The sequence below is a fragment of the Chrysochloris asiatica genome, unplaced genomic scaffold (assembly GCF_000296735.1).
Source record: "Chrysochloris asiatica unplaced genomic scaffold, ChrAsi1.0 scaffold00001, whole genome shotgun sequence".
NCBI classification, from domain to species: domain Eukaryota; kingdom Metazoa; phylum Chordata; class Mammalia; order Afrosoricida; family Chrysochloridae; genus Chrysochloris; species Chrysochloris asiatica.
The window spans coordinates 25526370-25536933 of NW_006408519.1; the positions used below are offsets into that span (position 1 = coordinate 25526370).

A 10564-nucleotide genomic window follows, 5' to 3' on the forward strand; every position below is an offset into this window, starting at 1 on the left:
TCCAGGCAGATATTCTATACTAATTAAGCTGGTGTTGTAGGGTAAGAACAGGACTACTAAATGCACAAGGTCAGTAGTTCAAATGTAGGTGCAGCTCCTCAGAGACCCTATATTGTTATTGTTGTTAAGTGCTATGGAGCGGGTTTCTACCCATAGCAACTCTGTATAGGGTTTCCCAGGAGCAACTGGTGAGCTTGAACTGCCGACCTTGCTGTTCAAACTGATTTTGCAGTCCAGCACCTTAACCCACAGTGCCACACCAGAACTCCTGGGAAACCCTACATAGGGTTGATATGAGTAGGAACCGACTAGAGGGCACATAACAACAACAACAACAACGTTTAGTTTAAAGGAAACTTTAGGGGATAATTTTGGTTTAAAGTTTAAAGCTGTTAATGTCATTAATTGTGGGATCTCTACCTGTGTTCAGTGAATTTTAGCCTGAAAAGGAGCTCTGGTAGCTTTGTGGTTACAAATCGGGCTGCTAATCTCACGGTCAGCAGTCCGAAACTACCAGCGATTCCGCAGGACAAAGATGAGGTTTTCTGATCCGGTAAAGATTTACAGCCTTGGAAACTCTGTAGAGGGTTGCTATGAGTCGGAACCAACTCTATGGCACATAACAACAACAACAACAAATATGTACAGCCTCAGAAATCCTATACGGGGTGGCTGTGAGTCAAAACTGACTCCTGGGCAGTTAACCCCCACCACCATAGGCTTTCAGAATCACATTCACCTGGATACCACTCCCCTAGTTTGCATTTCCACAATGATGTATTGAAAACATTAACATATTTATTTTTAAAAAGTTTAAACATTTAGACCATGTCTTTTGGTGAAAAAATTGCCTAATAACTGTTGTTGGATTCATGAAAGCGTAGGAAACTCGCTTTTTTCTGGAGTGTGCTTGAGTGTAACATTGGGAATCAGTCTTTCAGATGTGTCATTTAGTAACAATTACTGCACCTCTCTAAAGATGTTGTGGTTGCTAAGTGCTATCTAATCAGTTACCATAAATAGCACCCCTGTACAGGGTTTTTGAGGAACGGTTCTTGGGTTTGAACCACCGTCCTTGTGGTTAACCAGTCCAGTGCTTATCCTACAGCCCTGCACTGGGACTCCTCTCTAAAAATAAGATTCCTAATTTTTAAACTGAACATAATAATGCCTCAGAGTATCTTTGTGAGAACAAATTAATCTAAACAAAGTGGCTTTGCTGTTGTTAGATGCTGTTGAGTGCAATGACTCATAGTTATCCGATTTGCAACAGAACAAAACACTGTCTAGTCCGCTACCATCCTCACAACTGTTGTATTGGAGCTCAGTGCTGCAGGCACGATGTCAATTTGGGGTCTTCCTCTTTTTTGCTGACCCTTAACTTTACCAATCATGCTGCCCTTTTACAGGAACTGGTCACTTTGAGTTCAGTCTCCATTTAAATTCTTTCTGACCACTAACCAAGCAATGTGGTAGGTTTGCCCTCAGACACAGTGTGTTTGAAAGTAGATTACTGATCTTTAGTCAGCCTAGAAGGGCCAGTTTGCCTTTGGAGAACTTGCCTGGTCATGACATGTAAAGTTGGGGGTTCTGGTGACTAGGCTCAGGGCTCCACCGTCCATCACCAAGCAGCAAGGTGGTCAAAGGGCCCCAGGACCAACCCGGTAAATGTTTTAAATCTGCAACTGTTTTCTTTTCCCAATCATGGTCCTTTCCCTGTCTCCTCCCCTTCTGTAATCCATCTGTGACAGTGATGAATTGATCAGTCACCAATCATGATTTTGTGAAGATTATCTTTTTTATATTGTCTAAAAATAGCCATATGGCTGTGAATACTTAGGACATCATGCTGAGGATCTTCCTCATCTGAATGATTTGTCTTTGTCTTGTTTTTGCCCTGTTTAAGGCTTAATAAAGGGATCTCTGTAGAATACATTTGAATTGGGGGTCTGTTTACCCCTAGCACATACCTATAATTGAGAAATTAATGCCTTTCAAGATAGTAATTGTTATAATAAAAGGCTTCTAGCTTACCTATTGTAAGTGTACACAGAACTTATATACTGTACATGCAAAAGCAATTTCAAACTGTTAAAGTCAACACACAGATCCTATATTCCTTTACTACCAATGGTGGTGGTGGTTGGTGGCTGTAACTCTTTACGGTAGCAGAAAGCCTCATCTTTCTCCCGCGAACAGCTGGTAGTTTCGAACTGCTGACCCTGAGGTTAGCAGCCCGATTCGTAACCACTACGCTACCAATACAGACTTTGTATTCCTTTACTACCAGCATCACTTTGCCTTCATGCAGACCAGACTCTGACTCTGCATGTGACAGAATATTTGGTATTAGTGAAAATTCTTTCCATACTCTTCATTTGAGGTATACAATGCAATCATGGTAGTGGTGGTGATGTGCCGTGGAGTTGGTTCTGACTCAGAGCAACTCTGCATAGGGTTTCTGAGGCTTTAAATCTTTACAGAAGCAGAAAGCCTCATCTTTCTCCCGCAAAACAGCTGGTGGTTTTGAACTACTGACCTTAAGGTTAGCAGTCTGACTCGTAGCCACTACACTACCAGAGATCCTACACAATGCCATCATAGCCCTATTTTAAGAAGCAGTTTTAAGACCACAACTTTGAAGCTAGGATGAACTTAGTTTGATTTTTACTTTTTGCACACATTATCTACTTGGTTTGGACAAGTTACCTCATCACCACGAACTTGATTCTTAACACTGAGTTGTTTTTTTTTTACCACTGCTTGAGAATAAAACAAGGTAATGAAGTATCTGAAACATCTGTAATGCAGCAGGCATAATGTGGTAGCCAAAATTATTTTTCTTTTGCAAGGGATGAAATTGAGGAGTAAGTACATCAGGTAGTGAATTACAGGACAGGATCTGGATCCCTGATTGTGTCGAATTTCCAGACAGGCATGCTTTGTGGATTACAGCAAAAGTTAGTAGCTTTCCAGTGATGCCTGAAATGGAGCCAGAGATGATGATGTGGAGCTATGGAGCAGCTGGAGACTCTAGACCCAGAGAGGGAGAGCGACTGTGTGCTGAAGACCTGGGGGGCATGGGGAAGGATTGCATGGAGGGGATTATAACCATGGCAATGAGACGATATACGATAGAATGAATGTAAAACTAATGTTCTCCCATGTATACTATGTATGTTGTTGTTGTTGTTGTTAAGTGCCATCGAGTCGGTTCCGACCCATAGCCACCCTGTACAGGGTTTCCGAGGGTGTAAATCTTTACGGGAGTAGAAAGCCTCATCTTTCTCCCCCGGAGCGCCTGGTAGTTTCGAAACGCTGACCTTAAGGTTCGTAGCCCGATTCGTAACCACTACGCTACCAGAGCTCCTATACTATGTATACTATCACTTAATTCACAATAAATCATTTTTTTAAAAAAAGTTAGTAGCTTTCTTTAGTGAAAGGAATTTTTAATTTCTCCATGAGCTGCAAGAACAACTATATTCTCACTAGTCCAGTACTAAGCTACCTTGGAATTACTTTTATTCTCTCTGGCAATCTGCATGGAAGGTATAAAGAAAATACCTTTACTTGTCTAATAACCTTCTGGTGTGTCCCCAGCAGTCTTTGTAGGTGAAAGAAGCTAAGCTCTTCTAACTCAACCTCCAACCAACACCAACAGCTCTAAACAGGAGTCCCGCCCAGATGTTTATATTTACCTCCCTTGGTTCCGCCCCCCGACCATGCGAGGCTATGACACGCCCCTAAGCTCTAGCTTCAGTAACCCAGCAACTCAGCCAGCCCACAGGGATCCCCTCTCCAGCCAATCGCATCTGAGAAATGGCTCTGCCCCTAACAATGATGGCGCGAGAGGGCGCTGTGAGGGCAGGCTGAACTGAACGCCCGAACCCGTGTCGGACAGCGAAGACAGTGGTAGCGGCGCGGCCCCAACCATGGAGGAAGGCGGCATCGCTGGCAGCGGTGCCAGCGACAGCAGCTCCAGCGGAAGTGGCGGGGCGCAGCAAAGGGAACTGGAACGCATGGCTGAGGTCCTGGTTACCGGGGAGCAGCTGCGGTAAGAGGGCAGAGCTGGTGGGCTCGCGGCGACACTGCCAGCCCGTGTCCACAGCGGTCCCTCGCTCACGAGCCCTGGAGCTCGCCCCTGGCAACTGGCGCGGGGCTCCGGGGAGACGGCGAGCGCGTGGATGGTCCGCGCGGCGCCCTCGCCCTACGGCTGCGGCCCCGCGCTCTGCCAATGCGCGACTGGAGCGGGGCTCCCGGGCGGCCGCGGGCGCGCGAGTGGTGCGCGTGGTGCGCGCTGCGCCTCTGCCTTGCTGCTGCAGCACCGCGCCCCTGCTGCCGCGTGCGCTCCTGCAAGCCAGTCCTGGGGCGCTGCAGGGCCTCAGGGTTCGCAGCTTGTCCTGGAAGGGTCGGTGTGGAGCCTCTTTACTGCTAGACACAAAGATGCAGCCAAGTGATCGTCTTCACTTAGGGTTTCCTGTATACTGGCAAGCTTTACTTCACTCCTCCGATTCCTAAACTCTTTGATTTGTAAAATGTGCATGACCACACTGTCACCCTCGAAGGGTTGTTGGTGCTAAACCGAGGGAACATTTCTGCAACATTGTCCCTGTCACTCACTTGGCACACAGTCATCAATCATAATTTGGGTCCGCAAGGGGGCGTGGAGGCACATTGTTGGACAGCCCCGCCGCGGTGGCAAGTCGGCCAGCGTGCAGGTTTTGGGCAGCTTAATCCGTTGGCCCAGTAGACAGCAAGAATCAAAGACTTGCAATGTCTCAGGGGCCCGGGAACCAGGCAGTGTCCTGCGGAGTCCCCCTCGTCATTCCCATCTATTCTTAGTTCTTCTTCTTGGGTTTTTGTTTAAGCATTGATCTGACCGGTTCCGCATGTGTTCATAACTCAGTTTGGCTGGAAAAAACAAACCTGACTGAGCTGCTTTGGGGCCAGGATTTGCACGCCGGCCCCCGGGCCCTACCTGAATATCCGCCGGTTGCTTCTAGTTCTTGACCTGAATCACCTCGTTCATTTTGCTTTCTAAATGTGTTTCAGAACCTAAGGGAAAGAGAAACTTGTAAGGTCCCCATCTCGCTTGGCAGTAGTTAGACTGAGGAAGTAAATATCGAAGTTGGAATTAATTGAGGTTAACATTACAAAGGGCACATTGCCATGTTTCTATTCCCTAATTCATTTTAAAACAAGATCTGTTTTAAAGAGAATTAACAAACAAAACAAACACATTTTTTTCATCAAGAGTGTTCTCTAATTTAAAAAAATGAAGCTTTTCTGATTTAATCTCAAACACCTTTTAAAAATGTAACTATTTTTTGGGGAAATATACACAGCAAAGGAGTCTTCACCTTGTGTTAACCAACTCACCAACTACTCCTCCGAAACCTTATACAGGGTCGCTATGAGTCGGAACAGACTCGATGGCACTTAACAACAACTTCAGCGGTGTCATTAGGATGGTAGGGAGGGTGTTAGTGCCCCCCAATGACACTGCCAGAGAAGGGGACACCAAAAAGACTGATAATTAAATTTTTGTGCAGCGTTTCAGCAGAAATTTATTGTTTATTAAAATCGTCCTGTAGTTAGTTATAACAACAAAAACATTTTTCATGAGACCGGCTAATAGTATCACTACAACTACAAGGCTAACATAACATACTAACATAACTTTCTGAACCTTCTAATGCACGTAGGCCAGAGCTCCCATTATTATCTAATTACAGTGACCTTAGAATGAGGTTTCGTCTGCATACCACAAGCACACACTGTTGTCAGTGCTGCTGGTGTTTTTATAGTCATTGATCTTTGTCGATTTTTTTGAGGTTTTAGCTGCAATATTGTGGTAAATAGTCTTTGTGAACCGATGTCAGTAAGTTTTTTGAGCATGAAGTAGTAATTAAAGGAAAAGGAGAACAAATTAGAAAGGCTTCCACTAAGTTGTTACTAATGTAACAATACAATTCAGTGTAGATTTAATTTTATAAAACAATTTTACTAGTATTCATATCACTTTTTAAAAATCTAAAAAATGATTAAGCAATTTATAATTCTGGGTGTCCTTACCTGAAGAATGGGAATAATAATGTTGTTAAGTGCTTTTGAGTCGGTTTCAACTCATAGTGACCCTGTATAGGTTTGAGCCACCAACCTTGCAGTTCAAAGGGACCCGGTGGTCCAGTATTTATCTTACAGCGCCTCACCAGGACTCCAAGATAATAGCCTCTAATAAAAGATTTTTTGGTGTTAGATCAAACAGAGGGAAGCAGGGGAAGAAATTTATAAAATAAATCAATAAACCAAGATTAGTTGTTGTTACAATATAAGACGCCCTAGTGGTGTAGTTGGGCTGATGACCAAAGGTTGGTGATTCAAACCCAGCAGGCAGCTCTACAGGAGAAAAGACCTACTGATATGTTCTCTGAATGATCATCGCTTAGAAAACTGTATGGGACAATTTTGCTCTGTCAACTAGAGTCCCTTTGAGTAGAAACTGACTCTACGGCACCTAACAACAACAACAATGCAATGTTGCACGTGTTTGTATATTCCCAAGTCCGTTCCTACTCACAGTGACCCTGTATAGGGTATCAGACTGTAAATCTTTACAGGAGCAGAATGCCTTATCTTTTTCCCATGGAGAAACTGGTAGATTCGAACTACTGACCTTTTGGTTAACAGCCCAGCTCATAATCCACTAAGCTACCAGGGCTCCTTAACAACTACAACAACAATATGATTGTTACAAACTCAAATTGTGAGCTGGCTACAGAATCCTGACACTTTTGTCAGGGTGGTTGGTTGCTTAAGGACAAGACACTGGATAATAAAGCTAAAAGCATCCCCTGCTTCCTTTTCCAGCTGGACTGTAGGACAGTTTCTTAAATCCCTTCATGTCTTTCCCTTGCTAGAAAGATTTTACTTTCTTGGCCAATGTATTTTCAAGGGTTTGTCTTTTGCCATTTGGGTAACATTTTTAATGCCTTATGGAAAACAGCCTGACAGGTTATGAAAATGTTAAATATAGAGTTACAATTTGACCCGGAAATTTCACTCATACATAGGTTTACATTCAAGATAAATGAAAATATACGTTCGCAAAATAACTTGTATATGATTCTTAGTAGAACCATTCATAATACCCTAAAGTAGACACAGTACACATTTCCATCAGCTGATGAACAAATAAACAAAATGTGGTAACATGGAATAAAAGAATTATATGTTAGAGCATCACAAAGGACAACATATTATGTGGTTCCATTTTTTAAAAAAAAGTAGTTCAGAATAGGCAGATTCTTACACACAGGAATTGTATTTGTGGTTCCCAGGAATTGGGGGTGAGGAGCCCTAGAAGTACAGTATCGGCCAATAAACTACGAAAAGTCAACAGCTTGAACCCATCAGCTATTCCATGGGAGAAGCTTTAGGAAACCTCGTCAGTAGTTCTAAGGATTTCTGATAGCGTAGTGGGTTATGAACTGGACTGGGAACTGCAAGGTCAGCAGTTTGAATCTACCAGCATGCTCCTCAGGAGAAAGATGAGGCATTCTGGTCCTGTAAAGATTTACAGCCTTGGAAACCTATACAGGGTTGCTATGAGTCAGAACCGCCTCGCCGGCACACAACCACCCTCACATTGACGTAGTTCTACCCTGTCCTATCGGCTTGCGGTGAGTTTTAATCAAGTCCACAGCTGGGGGAGGAGCACATTGGAGGTGACTGCTAATGGCTATGTTGTTGTTGTTAAGTGAAGTCGAGTTGATACTGACTCATAGCGACTCTTTATGGGGTTTTTGAGAAGCCCTGGGTGAGCGAGAACCACCGACTTTGAAGTTCAAAGTGACCTTGTGGTCCAGCTCATTAACCCATAGCGCCACACCAGGGTTATAGGATAGTGGTTTTAAAATTGGTTGGAATGATTGCACAACCCTGTAGTTATAATAAAAACCTCTGTACATATTAAAGAAGGAGTCCTCATGGCACGGTGGGTTAGGTGTTGGGCTGCTGATTGCAAGGTTGACAGTTCAAACCCACCAGTTGCTCAGCGGGAGAAAGATGAGAATATCATCTCCTGTAAAGATTTACTGTCTGAGAAATCCTCTGTGGTCTCACTGTGAGTTGGAGTCTGCTTGATGACAGTGCATGTGGGTTTAACATAGATTGTATGGCAAGTGAATTACATCCAGGCTGATTCAGTTCAGTTTACACTGATGTGAATTTACATTGCCACCCATAATAATCACCTGGGGAAATGTAGATTCTGATTTAATATATCTGACCTTCATCAGTAAGAACTTAAAGTCCTCTTGGTTTCATGCACACAAGATTGTGTGCTATGCAGGTTATTAATGAGCCTTCCTCCAATCCTGATGTCACTTATTTCACGTAGTCCAGCTTCTGAGATTATTTGCTCAGCATACAGGTTGAATAGTAGTAGTAGCTAAGCATGGTTGGGTCAGTTCCAACTCATAGCGACCCCATATAGATTTTCCAAGGAGCAGCTGCTGGGTTTGAACCACTGCCCTTGTGGATAGCAGTCAGTGCTAGTCCTACAGCACCAAACCAGTATTCCACAGATTGCACTGTTGTTGTTGTTGTTGTTGTTGTTGTTAGGTGCCATCGAGTCGGTACCGACTCATAACGACCTTATGCACAGCAGAATGAAACACTGCCTGACCCTGGGCCAACCTCACTACTGTTGCCACACTTGAGTCCATCAATGCTGCCACTTGGGTAATCCATCTCATTGAGGGGTCTTCCTCTTTTTCTCTGACCCTACATCTTACCAAACATGATATCCTTTTCCAGCGACTGCGCCCTCCTAACAATATGTCTGAAGTATGAGAGACGAAGTTTGGCCATCTTGGCCTCCAAGGAGCACTCTGGCTACACTTCTTCCAAAATGGATCTATTGGTTCTTTTGGCAGCCCATGGCACTTTCAGTATTCTCCTCCAACACAGATTGAATATGTCTGGTGAAAAGATAGAACCCTGGTGCCCACCTTTCCTGATGTTAACCATTCAGTTCAAAAGAGTGCCTCCTGGTCTACTATGTATAGATTCTTCATGAGCACAAGTGTTCAGGAATTCCCTTCTTTGCAATGTTATCCATAGTTTGTTAGGATTCACACAGTCGAATGCCTTTGCATCATCAATAAAGCACTAGTAAATATCTCTCTGATAATCTCTGCTTTTAGCTAAGATCCATCTGACATCAACATTGATATCCCTTGTTCTACATTGGCTTCTGAATCTGGCTTGAATTTATGGTAGCTCCTTGTTGATGTACTGCAGCAGCTGTTTTTGAAACATCTTCAGCAAATTTTTACTTGAATTTTAGATTAATGATATTGTTTCCTAATTTCTGTATTCTGTAGGGTCATGTTTCTTAGGAATGGGCACAAATATGGATCTCTTCCAATCAGTTGACCAGGTAGCTGTCTTCCAAATTTCTTGGCATAGACTAATGAGTGCTACCAATATTGCATCATTTTGTTGAAGCATCTCAGTTGGTATTCCCTCTATTCTTGGAACCTTGTTTTTTGCTTATGCCTTCAGTGTAGCTTGGAATTCCTCAACCCCATAGGCGCTTGATCATCTGTTACCCTCTGAAGTGCTTGAATGTCAACCAGTGCTTTTTGGTACAGTGACTTTGTATGTTGCTTCTGTAGTCTTTGGATGCTTCCTGCGTTGCTCAATATTTTGCCCATTGTTGTTGTTGTTGTGAAGTACCGTCAAGTCGATTCCTACTCATAGCGACCCTGTATAGGGTTTCCAAGGAGCAGCTGGTGAGCTTGAACCACCGACCTTGCAGTTCAAATGACTTTGCAGTCTGACACATTAGCCCACAGTGCCACACCGTAGAAACCTTTAATGTTGCAACTCGAGGCTTGAGTTTTTTATTTCTTTCAGCTTGAGAAATGACAAATATTTTTTTCCCTTTTGTTTTTCTCACTCCAACTCTGCACATTTCTTTTTAATACAAGGATAAGACAAATGTATTGTTACTAAGGTTCTAATATGTACATACACATGTATTCCAAATAAAATGTGTTTCAACCTACCTCTGCTGTGGATGGCTGCAGACAAATTCTCTCAATAATACACTTGTCTTAGTCTCAGTAACTCTCCCTCTGCCACTTACAGCGATTCCCATTTATAGCGGTCCTAGATACGGTTTCTGAGACTGCAGATCTCTACAGAAGCAGAGAACTTCACCTTTTTTTCAAGGAGTAGCTGGTGGGTTTGAACCACTGACCTTGTGGTTAGCAGCCTAACACTAACTCATAGCACCAACCTTTATCTCTTTCTTGGAAGGTAGCAAGGGCTATCCTAAAAGAATTTTATTGAGAAACTGACTTCATCTTACACTATATCCCTTACTTACACTATATGCCTGATCTTGCCCTTTCAGATTTCTCTTTGTTCCCAGAGCTAAAAAAATGTTTAAAAGCAACACAATTTAAGTCCTTCTAGTGGGGTAAGGAGCTCTGGTAGCGTAATGGTTACGAATCGGGCTGTGAACCGCAAGGTCAGCAGTTCGAAACTA

General features: G+C 43.3%; 1 protein-coding gene across 2 annotated transcripts in view; it reads left to right on the top strand.

Moving 5' to 3' along the window:
• The first annotated feature begins 3763 nt into the window (after nucleotides 1-3763).
• DEPTOR (DEP domain containing MTOR-interacting protein) overlaps nucleotides 3764-10564 on the top strand; it is a 205586-nt gene continuing 198785 nt past the window's right edge. For both annotated transcript variants that reach the window (XM_006830674.1, XM_006830675.1), the window contains exon 1: nucleotides 3764-4057. In XM_006830674.1, coding sequence (XP_006830737.1) covers nucleotides 3936-4057 — 122 coding nt within the window. In that variant the 5' untranslated portion in view covers nucleotides 3764-3935. The remainder of the gene's footprint in view (nucleotides 4058-10564) is intronic.